This window comes from Pipistrellus kuhlii, unplaced genomic scaffold, assembly GCF_014108245.1.
Source record: "Pipistrellus kuhlii isolate mPipKuh1 unplaced genomic scaffold, mPipKuh1.p scaffold_m20_p_8, whole genome shotgun sequence".
NCBI classification, from domain to species: Eukaryota; Metazoa; Chordata; class Mammalia; order Chiroptera; family Vespertilionidae; genus Pipistrellus; species Pipistrellus kuhlii.
Genome location: NW_023425584.1, coordinates 18,104,484 through 18,121,670, shown reverse-complemented (window position 1 = coordinate 18,121,670; position 17,187 = coordinate 18,104,484). Strand labels below are relative to the sequence as shown.

The following is a 17,187-nucleotide window of genomic DNA, read 5'->3' as shown; positions in this document are numbered from 1 at the left end:
CTACTCAGCCTGGAGAAGAGAGGGCTGGTGGGGGCCACAGAGCCACGGTCCTGGCTGGCAGCCTGCGTGTGTGTTGCGGGGAATGGATGCTCCATGTGGCTGAAGGCTGAATAAGCCCTGAGAGGTAGAAGCTCCAGTGAGGTGGACTGTCAGGCCAAGCTAAGGAAAAGCCTTCTAACCACTAGAACCTTGGAACAGCAGAACTGCTGAGCAGGAGGCAGTGAGCTCACTGCCATTGGAGGTGGGGACGGAGGCTGGCATCGGCAGGAGGGGATGCTGTGGAAGGGGTTTCTGAGCACCTACCTGCAGCTGTCCAGCTACCCCCTTCTTGCCTGTGCCTTCCGTCTTGGGTGAGCCTGGCCGCCCGCAAAAACTGTCTTTGCCGCTGGTCATCAACAACTTCTTGAGCTCCATGTTTTCCTCCCTGGGTTGGAGGCAAACACAGAAGTCACCTTGCTGGCTCTGGGTAAGGATCTATTGTACTTTCATCTGAGTGGCAGCTGAGACCTGGGGTGTAAGCAAGGCCCTGAAACCTTTCCTCTGGTGAAACCAAAGGGCATCCTTAAACTGCTGGCAATCTGTGGGCTTCCCTAGGAGTTGCCAGTCATCACCGCAGGGCGTCCCCAACTGGGATGCCTGCAGACATGGAATCCTCAGGAAGCAGCCAAACCTGCATTAAATAACCCTGGATCACACTCCAGTGATTCTTCCCAATTATCTTCCAGCTTCCGGTGTGGAGCAGGGGAAAAGTCTCAGCGTGATGTCTTGAGCACCTTTCCTGTACTTGCCAGTGTCCCTTGTTAAAAGGGAGATAGCCTCAACCTATGAACCAGGAAGTCATAGTTTGATTCCCTGTCAGGGCACATGCCTGAGTTGTGAGCTCAATCCCCAGTAGGGGGCATGCAGGAGGCAGCTGATGATTATCATCATTGATTTTTTTTTTATCTCTCTCTGAAATCAATAAAAATGATTTATTTAGAGAGAGAGAAAAAGAGAGAGAGAGAGAGAGAGAGAGAGAGAGCGCGCGCGCGCGCGCGCGCAGGCTTCAGGCTCAGAGCCTTCAATGGGCAATGGTACTTAGCCAGAATCAATAACATCCTCTGATTTCCCCTACATTTATTGTTGGAATTACCTTTTACTTATTAGAGGGAATGCTGTCTTCCACTTACTTTAGTGAAAGCTTTATAGTATTTTTTTAAGTCAAAACAGGATTCAAATTAAATTCTTAAGTAAATAACAAGTGATGCAGGACATAATAAAAGTAGTGTGACTGAAATATGGAAAATATTTATGTTCTGTTTGCCCGCTGGATTTCCACGTAATAATAGAAAAACAGAGAAGTGGCTTTCCCAAGGCCACACAGCTTTGTACACATGCTCTCTAGTCAGGAGTCTTTCCTGCAGCCTGGGTTTTTGGATCCATGGACGGAGTCATTAGAGCTATAAAACTCCAACTGCTTGGACGTAAATAAATATATGCAGATTCAAAGTGGCACAGTGGCTCAGTCACTACTATTGCTCTGTCATGACCTCACACGCCTCTCTCTGGGCCTCAGTCTCTCCCTCTGCACAATGAGGTAAAGGTTTAGCCCCTGTGATCTCACAGGGCCCTTCGTGTTCTGACAGTCAAGATCAGTGTTTCTCAAGTGTGATCCTGGACCAGCTGACATCATAATGCCAGCGGCCCTTTGGAACAGGCAAGTGCCTAGGTCCTGCCTCAGACCTACGGTCTCAGAATCTTGGTAGAGGAGGGGGGTGTGGGAGTGTAAACTGGGGGCGTTGCCTGACCCTCATAATTAAGGTGCGTAATTAAGTCCATGACCCACTAGCCCTGATGAGGGAGCCCCAGCTGTTCTCAGGAACACAGAGCAGAACAGAATAATGACCAGCAGGAGGCAGCACAGTCCTGAGCCCTCCTACAACCAGCCAGCAGCTGTTAACAGGCTAAGATAGGCTTAAGTTCCCAAGGAAGACAGACGTGCAATTTGTACAGACCTTCTTCTGAAGTTCTCACTTTATAAATACCCCCCGAGGTACCCAAGGAGTAGAGCCAAAGACACCCAAAGCCAGGCTCTGGGCACAGGCGCCAGAGCTCCATAGGCCTCTGAGCCCTCAGCCCAGAAATCAGTGCCATGCACCCGGCCCCTCCTCCTGGCCATCCGACTCCTCATCCCTGCTCTGCAATCTGGACTCACCTCAGCCTCTCAGCAGCCTGATCCCGTTGTTCCAGGCCCTTGTCCAGTTTGGCCTTCAGGGTCTCATTCTCCTTCCGAAGCTGCTCGCACAGGGTCTGAAGAGCAGGGGCGTAAAATGAGGGCAAGGGAAGGGGAGGGGTGCATTCCTAATCCACGCTGATGTTGGAGGACAGGACAGGGCTACCAGGTCCCACACATTAGCCTCTTGGCATGGCCTGACACAACCCCTCCCAGGACAGCTGAGAGCCAAGCCGCCAGGCCCATCCAAGCTCCTTTAAGCATCCTCATAAAGCCAGCCATGAGGATACCCAAACAAGGATCAGCCAAAGGGCCTTTTCCTTCTCTCAGGCAGAGAGCTCCATCTCCCCTCCTTCACTGCAGTTCCCACATCCTAGAACACTCTTCCCTACAGGCCTTCCCAAATTCTACTCCTGCTTCAAGTTAGCCTAAACATCACCTCCTCAGAGAAGTCCTCCCTGATTTCTACATCTCAGTGAGTTAGATCACCTCCATATCCTTGCTCACAGCCCCCCATTCTCAGTACTTGTGACAGTGAGAGCTAAAGAGCCATTTTTGCCCTTATTTTCTTAATATCCAACTCCAGCCCACCCTCTCTAGTCTGTGAGTAACCTAAGGCCTGGGACTCTTCCCCATTCTCTTGTCCACTGCCAGATCCCAGCCCAGCTCAGGATCTAGCACAGGCTGACACTTAACTCTGCTGAAGGAACAAAGGACTGAATGACTGCATGGCCAAACGAAGGAACGAACAAGTGAAGATCGGAGACCTAGCGCCCTATATGCTTAGTCGATTTGGGGGAGCGGCCGAGGCTTCCAGGGTGGTCAACAGGGTGTCCGGCCAACACCTCAGGAGTGGCTCAGGCTTCATTCGCCTCTGCGCCACAGTTCCCTCCCTGACACAACGTTGGCAACTGCGCCTTCTCTGCCTCCTTAGAGGACAAACAAGCCCGAGAGAGGGCAAGCACCCTGTGAACTGTCAGTCACCTGATAATACCTGACGACTTGTGTTCCAAGAGAGCTGTGAGGTGAGGGCATATAAGACAGACAGCCAGACTCAGGGCATTACCGACGGGGAAGGGAGGGAGGTGCAGAGCAGCCATGGTGCGGTGCTGTGCTGTGGCGTACCAAGCACTCAATCTTTAACAAATACTGAGTGAGCCGAAACCGGTTTGGCTCAGTGGTAGAGCGTTGGTCTGCGGACTGAAAGTTCCCAGGTTCAATTCCGGTCAAGGGCATGTACATTGGTTGCGGGCACATCCCCGGTAGGGGGTGTGCAAGAGGCAGCTGATCAATGATTCTCTCTCATCGATATTTCTAATTCTCTATCCCTCTCTCCTCGTCTCTGTGAAAAATCAATAAAATATATATTAAAAAAAAAACAAATACTGAGTGAGCACCTAACAGCGCCAGGTGCTCGGCTGGGTGCTCTTCCACTCACTGCATCATCAGAGCCTCAGAGTGCCCTCAAAGCGACAGAATTCATGCCTATTTTTAAAGCAGGCTAAGGCAGGTGAATGAATTTGCATGAGGTTGCACAGCTGTTAAGAACCACCAGGGGGATTAAACTCTGGCCCTAATCAGGTCTCTCCCCAAACGTCTTCCCTACCCTGTTGCTGTGGTCACGTGACTATTTCTGGCCAGGGAAAGGCGAGTGGAAGTGATAAGGGTCCGTCCTGGCCTGGCCCTTGTACAGTCTCTGGTCTCTTCCTGTGGCTGAGACTGCCTCGTAATCCAAAGGGCACAAGATGAAGGGGCCGCTAAGTAACTGGAGCAGAGTCCCTGCCACAGGCAATGAGGGAAAATTTTTATCCTGAGGGATTTCAGAGTTGTTTGTTTCCCGGGAGAGACTTGGAAAGGCATCAAAGCCTGGAACTGGGGGTGGTCAGACATCAGAGGTTCGAGGCAGAGAGAACAGAAAACTACTGTGATTGGTTCCAATGCCTAGCTTCTAGAAGCCTTGCATTATAGCTGGCCTTGAAAATGTGATCGAGTAAACCAAGAAACAAATCAACAAATGAATGAAGAGGAACCGGATTAATCTGCCTCTACCCACAGGATGCCACAGCTCTGGGTGGGGCCTCCAGGGAACAGAACGTCCTGCTCCTAAGGGAAGGCTGCACACGGTGTGCTGTCCACCTTTCCAGGCTAGAGGGCTGTTCCCTCCAAGCTTCTGGGGAATTTCCCTGCGTACAAAGCAGCTGGCGGAGATAAGGCGTCACAAAGGTCACAGTCCGCTGAAGGGGCTCACAGAGCTCACCTGTGAGTTCCTTAGTCCACTCACTCATTCATTCATTTGCTCACTAATGTGCAGTAAGCACCTATTCAGTGCCAGGCACTGGGATACACTGATGAATATGAGAGATACAGTACCTGCCCCTCTTGTGAGGCTTATATTCCAGCAGGAAGTACAAGGAAAAAAGCCACAAAGCAAATAAACCACCTGATGCAATACAACTATTACAAACTATGCAATACAACTATTACAAACCACCTCAAATAAGAGCTAAGAAGGAAATAAACAAAGGCCTGATATAAAGAACAACAGAGGTTGACAGGACCCCCTTTGATAATCCCCAGTGCAAAGCCAAAAAGTTGACACTGAAAATGATGTCACCCGTGCGATGCACCGGGTTCGCCTCCCAGGAGCTCAGCTTTGACACCTCTACGCCTTGCTGACGTCTGAGAATCTCCCTCAGCCTGGCTCTCAGGCTCCAATCACTCCTCCAACCTTGCCTCCCTTGTGCACTCCCTGGAGCTGGACTGGGGGTCCTGCACACTCCTTGGGGTCCTCTGCTCCCCACATCTCTTCTCACACTGTCAGCAGCCGGATGCCCTTCTGCTCTTGTCAACCTAGGCTAAGGTGACCAGATGTCCCACTTTTGAACAATTTGTCCCATGTCCCGAGGCGTTTTTAAAAAGTCCTGATTTTTTTTTTTTTTGGGGGGGGGGGGGGGAAATCGGGACTTTTTTTTAAAACACCTCGGGACGCGGGACAAATTGTTAAAAATCGGGACTGTCCCACCAAAAGCGAGACGTCCGGTCACCCTAACCTAGGCCCTTCTTAAGGTCACACATGGTAGACTTCTCCCCCATTAATTGGGCAAGTGAATGTTTGCTGCCACGAATGAGACCACTGACTGGAGCGGGGCCTGGGAGGGAGGCAGGGATTTAAAGTTATAGCCCTGTCACTGAGGGGACAGGTGCTCAGGTCCTGAGCAGGGTCCCTAGGAGCCTCAGTTTTGCCATCTGTGAATCCTTCCCTACCCACAAGCTCTCAAGGCTAAGACCCCTGGCCCAGTATGAAAGTCTGGTCATCATCAAATCCTAATGGTGAGCACTTAAATATCCTAGCCTGGACTTCATTTCATACTCACAGCAATCCCATAACGCAGGCACTCCCAGCACCATGCTACTGACAGGGACAGAGAGGGACAGAGAGGATAAGGGTCTTGTCCAAGGTCATTCCCCCGGCACAGGGAGGGTTATGAAAGGAACCTCTTCCCCTGGGGAGATAAGCCGGGGTGGTGGTGGAGGGCATTGGCTTTGGAATATGACAGGTTGAGGTTCAAATTCCAAGTGCACCCTCTACCAGCTGCAACCTTAGGCAAAAATAAACAAACAAACAACCTCTCGAGGGCTGTGTCCCCACCTGTGAAGTGGGGATAATGATGGTCCTCTCCACTTGGTCCCTTCCCTTTCCCCACCTGTCTGTCTCTGAAGAACAAGGTAGGGCTGTTCCCAGCTGCCCACATCCTCCGTCCCCAACCATGAAATCTGCATTGCACATCCCATATTTCCCAATTTCCTTCCTCTTCCTCACCCCTTCACTCATCTTCCTTACCCTGCTCACCACCTCAAACAAGAAGCCCAAAGTCAGCCCCCCAAAGGCAACATCATTCTCAGAAGCCCCCAGAGTACCCTGGATTCCCGTGAAGAGCCAGAGGAGGAGGGAGGGGAAGCACACCTGCCCACCCCAGGTTACCCTTCCCCCGGCCTCACCTGCAGGATGGAGGTGCGCTGCTCATTCTTGTGCACCTTGGAGGCCAGCCGGTTGAACTCGAGGGCCATGCGGCCCAGGTGGGTGAAGAGCTGGCTGTGGTCCGGCTCCTCCGCGCACACGCTCAGGGTGGTCTCCAGGCGCTGCAGGTGCAGCATCAGGTTGCTGTCCTCGTGGGGTAGGGGACCCAGCTCCTGGAGAGGAGAAGGGGACCAGGGCCATTACAGATGGGGAAGGGAGGGAAGTGCAGAATAGCAATGGTGCTACCCAGGGTCTGAGTAGGCTCTGCCAGCCATTCACCTTCTGCTTCCCCATTCCTCATGACTCAGTTTCCCCCTCTGATCCCAGCTCAGCCCAGGGAAATTCTCCAGTTACGCAGGTTCCCTGTCTGGGGCTGACTCACAGGGCAGGACCGGGACTCCCAGGCCAGTGGCTGGCTTACCAGCAGTGGAGCCACTTTCCTCCCACGCCCTGGGCCTCCCCGAGTGCCTGGGGGTGGATCTCTCAACTGCTGGGCTTTGGAATCCTCATCTACCAAGTGTGCACACGCCCCTTCCCTCCCTCCCAGCTCACAGGGTGCTCAGGAGGGTGAACTGCCACGTGAAGGCGGCAAGCCTGGGAAAGGGGCTCACTCCATGCACAGTGCTGCCTCTTTGGCTTAGGGCAGTGGTCGGCAAACTCAGTAGTCAACAGAGCCAAATAACAACAGTACATCGATTCAAATTTCTTTTGAGAGCCAAATTTTTTAAACTTAAACTTTTTCTAACGCTACTTCTTCAAAATAGACTTGCCCAGGCCGTGGTATTTTGTGGAAGAGCCACACTCAAGGGGCTAAAGAGCCGCATGTGTCTCGCGAGCTGCAGTTTGCCGACCATGGGCTTAGGGAGTCTTGCTAAGGGAGCCACGCAGAGACCAGAGCTGCCTGACTTTTAAGTCTAGTGTGTGTTTTCTGGGGAACAGCTGCAGCATTCATCAGCTTCTCAGAGGATCCAAGACTCAAAACAGGTTAAGAATCTTAACTCTAGCTATTTCAAAGAATCCAATCCAATAGAGTCCATAAGAAAGGAAGCATACCGTAGGCAAGAGAGTCCAATGTCAATAATCAATCAATCTGTCTTTCTCCATCTCTCCTGTGTCATTCCTTCCAAAGACAGTGCCTAAGTTATGCCAAAGTGGCCCTTACAGCCAGGCATCAGAGACCCCTCCTTCCCCTGGCTGAGCTCCCACACATCCTATGGTTCCATTCCCAGGGTCCCCTCTGCTCATCCTTCCTGGCCTTGCTCACATTTCCACTCTTCTAGCAGGCCTCCCCTAAACATGGAAGTTGCAGGACAGTAGAGCTACGGGGAGCCTCAGGGTTCAGACTGGGAAACTAAGCTACAGTGAACAGGAACTTGTCCATAGCTGCCCAGTGGTTCAGTGGCAGTGCCAGGACTGGAACTGAGGCTTCCTGATGCTCAGTAAATGCCTATGCAATACTGCTCGCACTTCATTCTAACAGGAGATAACGTGGCTTCTTGGATTCTGCATTCATCCCCCACTGCCTCTCTTCACAAAGTACTCGAGGTGGCAAAAGTTGCTCTATTTAAGGTCCATGAATTGCTTCATCTGCTGATCTCCCCAACTAGCCTACCAGCGCCCACAGGCCAGGGAGGCCATCTTGTCTTGACTCAGCACAGACTAGGCACATGGTGGGGCTAAGGAGGAAGTTATTAATGAGATAATGTGACTGGTCCAAGATCATAGGGCAAATACTTTCGGAGCAGGGGGTTCTTGCTGCCTCTGCCAGCTTCTCAGAGCCCTGAGAGACAGAGCAGGGTAAGGGCACGGAAGTTCCCAGGAGACAAAACTCAGAACCTTTCTCAGCCTTCACAGAAGGGAAAACTGCTGGCCTAAGCTGCTCTGGGTCTCCCTGACCCTTTCTGTTCCACCCCGGGTAGGAGCCCACTGGTCCAGAGGCTGAGTCATAGTGTGTGGAGGTGCCCAGCATTCATGGAGACCAGCAGGGCTGCTGATGTGCCCAGGCTTTCACAATCATCAGGCGCCTGTGTGACCCAAGTAGGGGAAGTCACCAGCAAGGGATTTGCATGTTCGAGAAGCATCCCCTCCTCCAGCCCCCCATGGGTCCCCAATTGACTCCAGGGGGCCCAAGGGACCCTGTGCCTCTGATCTAGGGCCAGGTGACTGAAACAGAGAGGAGACATGGCATGTGCCCAGGGACCTGCCATCCACTCACCATCATGTTTCTGGTTTGGCCGCCGCTCTCTGGTGGAGAATTCTGCTCCTCAGCGGGAACCACTTCAAATTCAGAGGAAGTGCCCTGTGCAGAAAGGGAGTTACAGGCTGCCTGAGAGGAAAAAAAAAAACCCCTCAACCCACAGCTGACAGCAGCAGGGAGGGGCAGAGAATGGAGGGACAAAATCTCTTCTAACATCCACTTCATCCCAGCAGCCCTTCCATGCAGAGCTGAGCCCCACATCAGCTCATGTGCGGTCATAAGGCAGGATCCCAACAAGTCTGCCCACAGCCCGCTCACCGTGAGGTCTGAGCGTGGATTCTGCATTCAACCCCCACTGCCTCTCTTCACAAAGGACTCGAACTTACAGGCCCTCTGTGACCAGTTTCCTCATCCGTAAAACAGGAACATTGGGCTAGCTGACTTTGAACCACTGGAACTTTGGGGTCTTTTCTTTTTTAAACTTGTACTTTTAAAATCTCTCCCACCAGAGACTTACAATGTTTTCATGAACTCCATTATGGTGAGAGTATTATATCCCCTTTGGTCAGATGAGGAAACAGAAGGTACTTTGTTAGCTAATACAGAAAGGAGGGGCTGAATCCAAGGCCTGCAAAACCAATGCTCCTACTACGGCCTCGGAGCTGTCTCCCAGGTCCAGGTGTCCCCTGACTGTTCAGCTGGAGAACAGATAGCCGTCAGTGTGGCCACACGGAGGTGGTCCTGTGCCAGCCTTACCAAACCAGCCCCACAAACCCCGATATCCTGATTCTCTCTCTCTCTCTCTCTTCCTCCTTCCTTCCCATCCACTCTCTCTCAAAATCAATCAATCAATCAATCAATCAATCAACGGGAAAAACAATCTCAGGTGAGGATTAACAACAAAAAAGACTCCCAGTTATGAGTAGTGAAATCTGAGTCTGTACTGTGAGGCTTTATGAATGGGGTCAGGAATCTGTTACATAATGTGAAAATTAAAATTCCAAAGACATTTCTATTTAAAAAAAAAAAAAAAGACTCCCAGCCTTTTTCTCATCTCTCAGCCACTCCAAGTGGAATGTACTGGGTGTGCAACCAACAGATAGGCCAACGATCCCTCTGAACCAGCAACTGGCTCTGGGATTGCTGTTAAACCTGGTTTGCAAAGTCAACTGCAGCCTTCCCCCTGGCAAGGGTAGATGGATGGGAATGGACGGGAGGATCTCCACTCGCAGCTTCTGTCTCTGCTCTGAGCCTCGTGGCCACCAGGAAGCCAGCTCTGAATCTTGGCCCTGTCCTAAAAAACCTCATGTCCCTCTCTCTGATTCCCCCGAGGTCTGCGTGACCTTGGAAAATGCTATTCTCACTTCAGACCTCATCTCTAGGATAAAGATGCCAAACGATACAATCCTTTGAGTCTCTTCCAGTCCTAGGACACCAAGCAGAATGTCTCGAGGCGACTCCTCAGCCTCTCTGGGAATGAGCTCTATGTCACATCCACCCGCTTTCCTAGCACTGTGCAGTCGATAGATACATGCTTCATATTATGCGGCTTACTATAAGGGAGGAACTCCTTGTGCACATCAGGGTCATCCTGGTAAGTTTTAATTGTGACCTTCATTTAAAGATGGGGAAACCGAGACCCCGAGAAATTGAGATCGGCCTGCCCAACATCACCCAGCGAGTCAGAACCTAGGCTTCTAGATGCCAACCCTCTCTCTTCGTGTCCTTGTATCTGCCCAAGGGACCTCGAAGTCCAGGCAGCTTTCAGCCAGGACTCCAAATGCAACTTACACTGGATGGAGGTTTTTGGACTGGCTCCGGCTTGTCACTGGAGGGTGCAGGGTCTGCAGGGGGTGCTGGGACATTTGCATCCTTTCCTGGAGAATGGGGAAAGCATAGATGAGCAGTAGGGAAAAGGAGAAAGCCCAGATATCGCCTCCTCCAGGACAGTCCTGGCCAGAAGACATCCCGAGTTTCCTCCATGAGTCTGGGAAAATGGGAGGCGGTCTCCCAAAGCCCAGGGATCGGCACTTGGATGGCGGGGACAGAACTTGAGTAGAGAGACCATCTTCCCTGGACTTGCTGGCCACTGCTTTTGGCTACCCTGGACCTGCCTCAGTAATGGCAGGATGACGATTAACAAGTAACAAAGCATTTTTATATTTATTATCTCAGCCAATTCTCATGGCAGCTCCAAATTCCCATCTTAAAGGTAAGAAAACTGAGGCATGGAAAAGTCACGGAGCCAGTGACTGAAAAACCAGGACTCACACTTAGCTCCCCACTCCCCTGACCTTCTGGGGCTCCAGCATAGGGAGTCCCTTAAGGATAGCTGCACATCGCACACTGGGGATGGACCCAGCACTGATCTAGGACTCAGCAAACATTGCTGAAGGGACAAGTGGAGACTGGAAACACCCACTGATGGACTCTGAGGCCATCACTTTCCATCATGTGTCCATTCAACCAATGTAACCGTCAGCCAAATGGAAGGCTGGCACGCTGGGCTGGGCTGGCGCTGTAGGTGTAGCTGTAGCTGTAGCAGGAGGCCTCTGAGCTCCACAGGTGGAGAGCTTTGCCCTACCCCGGACTCAGACATGCCAGAGGAATGCATGGTGACCCCATGCAGGACTTTAACCTTTAGTCGCAGTCAGCACTTTCCAGCAATAGGTAACACACATAACCTTACATCTACACTGTAGCAGGCTGACAGGCAAGGCCAGGTTCTCCATGGGCCTCAGCTTCCCCAGCTTTAAAATGGAAGGAGAAGCCAGACCAGAGAGCTACTGACTCATGTGCCAACTCTGAGTGACCTGAAGTAGATGCCTGGCGCGCTTGGCCTGGTACATAGTAGCTGCTCATTAAATATTTGCTCAATCATATGCTGATCTTTATCTGATAAAGATCTCGAGGCCATATCTTGGGTACAGTGGATTGCTGTGACCCATAACTGATGTCTGCCAGCGTCTCGGGAGTGCGGAGTCCCATCCAAAACATGACTGGAAGGATGGCCTGTGTCCCAAGGGTAAGTGAAAGGGATGTGCACTTCTAAACAGGAAGGGGTCCGCTGTTAAGGGTTTGGGGAGCTGGAAGTACAAGGAAAGGCAGAGGACAACCTGGTGCCCTTGGACCTGTGAGCTCAGGCAGGTGGTCGAAGGAAGTCAAAGTGGGAGACGGTGGTGGGAGCAGCTTTTTGTCCTTGACCAGCTCACTGTCCTGGACCAGTGCTTCTGCCTTCTGCCGCAGCCTGGATGCTTCCATCTGGGACTCTTCCAAAAGCTCCCCTGGAAAGAGCGGGGAAAGAGGAGCAAAAGGAGTTACTCAGCACTCTACACGGGCTCTCCCCACCTGGTGCCCCTAAGCCTGCTTTGGCCTGGCTTTGGATGCTCCAGGCCCTGAACTTTACTGCCACCAGTGCCTTGTGGGTTGAGTGGGACAAACATCATTCCAACCCACAACTAGAAACAGGCCCTATGGAAGAGAGCCCTGCAATCAGGGAAGAAGGAGAGGAATCCAAGACAAACTCCTGGCCCCATCCCGCCACAGCTGGCCGGGACTCCACAGAAAGCCAGGGCTGTCTTAAAGTTACCATCATGGCACCCAGGCGGCACCCCCGGCCTGCATCCATAGTCAGGGGCAGTCTTAGGGGACAAGCCCCTTGATAATGCCAACCACCCTCTGGGCCTCAGCTTTCCTTCTCCCACAAGTGGAGAAGGGGCAACTCTACTCCTCGTTGCCCAATCTGCCATTCCAAGCAGCGGTCTGTGAAGCAAGGATAAAGCATTTGGAAAATTGGGGAACTGAGCTCACCCCCAAAGCCTGAGACCAGAGAAGGTGGCAGCAAGGCAAAGGAACAGTTGTGGGAGTGTGGAGGGAAGAGAGACCCCTCTCCAGGAAAATCACTGGATGTCATGGAGGAGGAGGTGGCATCAAGCTGGGTGCTGATGCGTTGGGATAATAGTCATGCAAGGCAAGTGGAGCTCCTTGGCAGTGGGGACAGCTTGAGCAAAAGCCAGGAAAGAGAATTCAAGGAACCTATTCCTGCCCGCTTCAAGCCAAGCTTGGCTCCCTGCTCCAACACCTGGGGACCGTGCCCTGGTTGTCCAGATGATGCCAGCTCCTCCTTCACTGGCATTCTGGAAAACAAGGCCACTCTGTTCCACATCCAGAAAACGGGCCTTCTATCTCCCTCTCCTTAGCCCCACACCTTTTCCTCAGCCTCTCAAGGTATTCTGAGTCCTGTCACCATGGTTCTTGGGTGCTGGGGACTCAGGGTTATGGAAGTGCATAAAGAACAGCTGTGGGGCAGGAGCCAACACAGGGCTAGGAAGGGCAGAGGGATGACATGGGTGGAGGCATATGCCAGCTGGCACTACAGGGAGACGGCTCGCAGGGAGAGTGCAACGTCTGCTTTACCTAACATCTTTATCCCTTGCATTTTTTCCTTTAGTCGGGAATTCTCCTCCACTAGGCGCTCAAAAGCTGTGGACGCCTCTCCCGGAGGGACGCTGCCCCCAGGGTCGTAGATCCGGTACGGTCCTCTCCCTTCCATGAGGGTGGCTCAGCCCCTGCTGGGGTGCCCGCCTGGCTGTAAGGACAACAGCAGGAAATCAGGGGGCTGGCCAGGCCACTGAGGTGTCCCAGAAGGCAATCCCCATAACCCAGAAAAGAACACAGCACTTCAGACTGGTCTGGCCACAGCATAACAGAGCAAGACAGCGCACCTCCTTTGATCTCGATGCTCTGCCTCTATTAATGCAACCTAAGAATGGCATCAGTTTCTTTCAGCAGCCTCCCTGCACTCACTGCTGGTTCCTCTGCAACAACCATCAACTATGAAGTACAATGTGGATGAAGTATAAGAAAGCACTAGACTTGGAGTAAAAATACTTGAGTTCATGTCCTATTGGTGGGGTCTAAAAGGCCAGGGCCCCTGCATCACAGCATCCCCAGAACCCAGCACAGTATCCTATATAATAAAAGGCTAATATGCAAACAGACCGAACGGCGGAACAACCAAACACCCAATCGCTATGACATGTGCTGACCACGAGGGGGTGCGCGTGGAACATGTCAGTGATGGGCGACGTGGGATGGTGGAGTAGGTGAGCGGGGACGCCAGACCAAGGTGGGGCGCCAGGTCACTGTCATTGGGGTGAGCCTCTGGAAATTAGTGAAAATTCTTTGCTCTCGTGCGCCTTGGTCCTGCCCAGCACTGGTACCCACTGCCTGTGTCTGGAGCCAGCTCTATCACTCGGCGCCATCAATGGGTGACAGCAGTGGGTACATTCCCTGATTGCCCCTCAGGACTTCTCCACCTCCCCCTGCTCCTAAGGAGCGATCAGGGCAACAGCCGCTGCTCGCACCGACTGCTGACGCCAGCCCCAATCACTCCATGCTGTCAGTGGGTGCAAGTGGGGCTAGTACCATCAGCCCGTGGGAGCAGTGATGGCAGGAGTGGGGCTGCCTGCACACGAGGGACTAAGGGCCGCAGCAGGAGGGGCCGGGCTGGGGCTCAGAAGATGGGCTGAGACCTGCCCCTGTGCCCACCGCAGACTCGCGGCCTATGGTTCCTTTCAAGGTGCATGAATTTATGCTCTGGGCCCCTAGTTAGCTATAAAGTGAGTGCCCATTAAACACTAAGTAAATAAGTGGTCTATCCATTAACTCACTATGAAATCATGGGCAGTCCCTTTCTCTCCCTGCAGAGGGGAAATGAAAGTTGTTCACTAAATTAGGACTTATAGTGAAATGCTTATGCCCTAAAGATAAGCCAGTCAATCCAATCCCAAGTTCCATTTATATGTATGTCATCCTTTTTAAAAAGAAAGAAGAAAAAAACCCCGACTAATATTTAATATACTAGTTGACACGGTCACTCTCCTCCTTTAGTCTCATAATCATGTATGTTCTGTCCCTTCCAGGGCTAATGAACAGATGAATTTTCCACCAAACCACTAACTACTTGCTCAACAAATGTTTCACATTAATCTGTCCAATTTCATCTGCTTTCTTTCATTTGAAACCTATCTGTGAAGTGATTTCAGAATCCTTCATAGAGAGGTTTCAGATGAAACCTCTGACTTAGTAGAGAAACTTCGTTCTTGCATTTGTTCATTCATTCAGCAATTATTTATTGAGCACCTAGTCCTTGCCAGGTACTAGTTTGGGAAATTATCAGCTAACAAAACCGACAAAAATCCCTTATGCAGCTTACGCTGTAGTGGCGGATGCGATAGGTAGACAGACAGACAGACAGATGATGGACAGACAGATACACAGACAGAGTCTTAGGAGTGATGAAAATATCTACGGACAAAATTTAAACAGGAAGCACGAGGCAGGGCCTTTAACTGAACTGTCAGGAAAAGCCTCACAGAGGAGGAGTTATTTTAGCAAACACCTGGAGGAGGAGAGGGAACTAGCCACGCAGATAGATAAGGGGGGGGGGAGGGAGGGGGGGACGAGGAATGTTCCAGGCAGACAGAACAATGAATGCAAAGGCTCTGAGGCTGAAAAACTGGTCCAGCCTCCAGCCCCACAAAGAGCTTCCCAACACAAAAGAGTTCCAAAGGCCTCTACTGGGACCTCAGAAGGACTTGGGGCCCTGAAACCTCCCTCCCAAGATCACCATCCCCACACTGATCCCGAAAGAAGAGTGAGAAAGGACTAATAATAACAGCCAGCATCCATGAATCATTACATGCCAGGCATTAAGCGCTTCAGGTGCTCTCAGGTACGCTGCAAATGACTCTAAGGCACATACTCAATTATTCTCGTGTTATAAGGAAGGCTCAGTAAGCCAGGATTACATGGCCAGCAGGTGACAGGGGAGATGACAATCCAGCTCTGCCTAAGAAAGCCCTGTTACCCGCTGCTATATTTGAGCAGCTCCCCAAAGGCTCTGGCCAGGAGTTCAAGCCAGACTGTAGGGTAACATGGGGCTCTTAGGAACCCTCAGGGCAGTGTTCCCTGCCTTGAAGCACAAGAAGTAATAAGGACTTTGGCCAGAGGGTCCACATTGCCATAGGTCAGAACGAAAAATCAAGTTCTGGTGCGCAGAACCCCTCCCCCAAGGCCTGACAAACAGAGAAGGCAAATACACACTTCTTGCCCTGCTGGGCCCCACGGAGGCCAAGGACAGCAGCAGCCTGCCCACCCCACAAAAAGTCATCACTCAGCTTGAAGGTCAGGGGCGGGGGGTAGGGTGGGGGGAATGCTTGTTTTCAAGTTGAAAGGTCAATACTACACAGCAGAACAAGAAAGCCCTGAAATGTTCACTGAATTAAGAGACAGTGTGGGTAAAACACTAACGCAATGACTGGCACAGAGCAAGGTACTCAGAAATGTGAGGGAGGGAGGGGGGACGTCCTTGATGCTCCCCTTTCTCTTCGTGTGCTGCTACAGCAAAACTTACTGACCAGTGAGGAATGTATCTGAGTGCCATAGCATTTGCACATCTGACAGAGAACTTCCTGCTTTTACAGGTCTGGCACTCGGAAGGTGAGCCAAGATTGCCAGCTGAATGAAGTTCACCAAGGGGGAGGCTGAGAGCTGGAAGGGTCTTGTGTCCTCGGAGCCTTTGGTAATATGGGGCGGCAGGAGTCTGGTTCCTGCTCACCACTCCGCACCCACCCAGAATGGAACTGGCAGGTGACATTGCGTGATATATAATTTGGGTCTGCTTTTCGCTTCCCATCTGGCTTGCCCCATAGATTAGAACCTCCAGGAGAGCCGGGGCCGAGTCCATCTCGCCCATCAGGGTATCTTCAGAATGGTCCAGAAGAAAGCCTCAATAAATCTCCAATCAGAGCAGAAAGAGATAGGATGGGAGGGACCTCCTGAGAGGCCATGTGCAAACATCCAAGAGCCTGACCGTGATCCACTGACCGGAAGCACTCTGAGCAGCCACACACTTGTAGAGCCAGGGCTGGCACGGCCGTGCTGTTAGAGATGCCCAGATGTAAGGCCAGGCGGCACACCAGGATGCAGGATAGAGGAACTGAAAGCCCATCTCCACATCCTGCAAACCACACAACGCTCAGGCTCTTCCTCAGCACTGGGGGTTGACAGGGAAGGGGGTACGGGGGAAGCAAAAGAAGGGGCAGGCAGCACCATGCTCCCCAACTCCAGCCTCAGCAGGGAGAGCGGGCAGAGGGTGGATGAAAAGAGACCAAAGGGCCTCCTGTGAGAAACCCTCTCTGGAGGTCAGAGGAGCCACCCAAGGGAGGGCTGGACTTCCGGAGGAAAGACAGACAAAGAGGAAAATGGGGAATTTCCACGTCCTGCTGACCTCACGCCCAGCTGGTAGTCAGCAGTTTCAGGATGCTGCTGGACAGACAGGAACTCTCCTCCTGGCCAGGGTGGTTGTTAAACCCTTTCCTGGAGAGAGGGTCACTCCCAGGATGACGGAGCTGCACCGGAATCTCCGGGGCAATGAGGCCAGGCCGAGGCCGAGACCATTGCCAGGCGTCCAGGGGCTCTCCGTGAGGAGCGGCTTTACACTCTCCTGCCCGCCAGGCTGACAGCATGTGGGGTCACAGATCCCACCCGCCTGGGGCAGTGCGGGAGCTCAGGTCCGAGGGCCCTCCGACTCTCCCTTGTGATATGAAGGCCACCAGTGAGGGCCAGAGCATGAAGACCAAAGTCACCGAAAGTCAGGACGGGGCTGGAACCAGAAGATAGCGTTTCTCTCCAGCCTGCCCATTGTTCCCCCTCCCCCTCCCCAGTTACTGCTCCTGCACTGGGATCCACTGCAAA

At 52.2% G+C, this 17,187-nt stretch overlaps 1 protein-coding gene and 1 long non-coding RNA gene across 14 annotated transcripts in view; both read right to left on the bottom strand.

Moving 5' to 3' along the window:
* The window catches only part of TNIP1 (TNFAIP3 interacting protein 1), a 50,839-nt gene that overhangs the window by 16,583 nt on the left and 17,069 nt on the right, over nucleotides 1-17,187 (bottom strand). For 8 of the 13 annotated variants that reach the window (XM_045576610.1, XM_045576615.1, XM_045576618.1 and 5 more), the window contains exons 2-8: nucleotides 12,844-13,015; nucleotides 11,544-11,711; nucleotides 10,219-10,304; nucleotides 8,446-8,529; nucleotides 6,212-6,403; nucleotides 2,195-2,289; nucleotides 304-424 (exon numbers count right to left, since the gene is read on the bottom strand). In XM_045576610.1, the coding sequence (XP_045432566.1) occupies nucleotides 304-424; nucleotides 2,195-2,289; nucleotides 6,212-6,403; nucleotides 8,446-8,529; nucleotides 10,219-10,304; nucleotides 11,544-11,711; nucleotides 12,844-12,979 (882 nt within the window). In that variant the 5' untranslated portion in view covers nucleotides 12,980-13,015. The remainder of the gene's footprint in view (nucleotides 1-303; nucleotides 425-2,194; nucleotides 2,290-6,211; nucleotides 6,404-8,445; nucleotides 8,530-10,218; nucleotides 10,305-11,543; nucleotides 11,712-12,843; nucleotides 13,016-17,187) is intronic. The other 5 variants (XM_036424709.2, XM_036424707.2, XM_036424717.2 and 2 more) reach the window with 2 other exon arrangements.
* Nucleotides 4,685-6,205, bottom strand: LOC123651771. Its single transcript, XR_006740681.1, has 3 exons — nucleotides 5,862-6,205; nucleotides 5,263-5,811; nucleotides 4,685-5,062 (listed from the first exon to the last, which is right to left on the bottom strand). It is a non-coding gene; the product is annotated as an uncharacterized LOC123651771 (long non-coding RNA).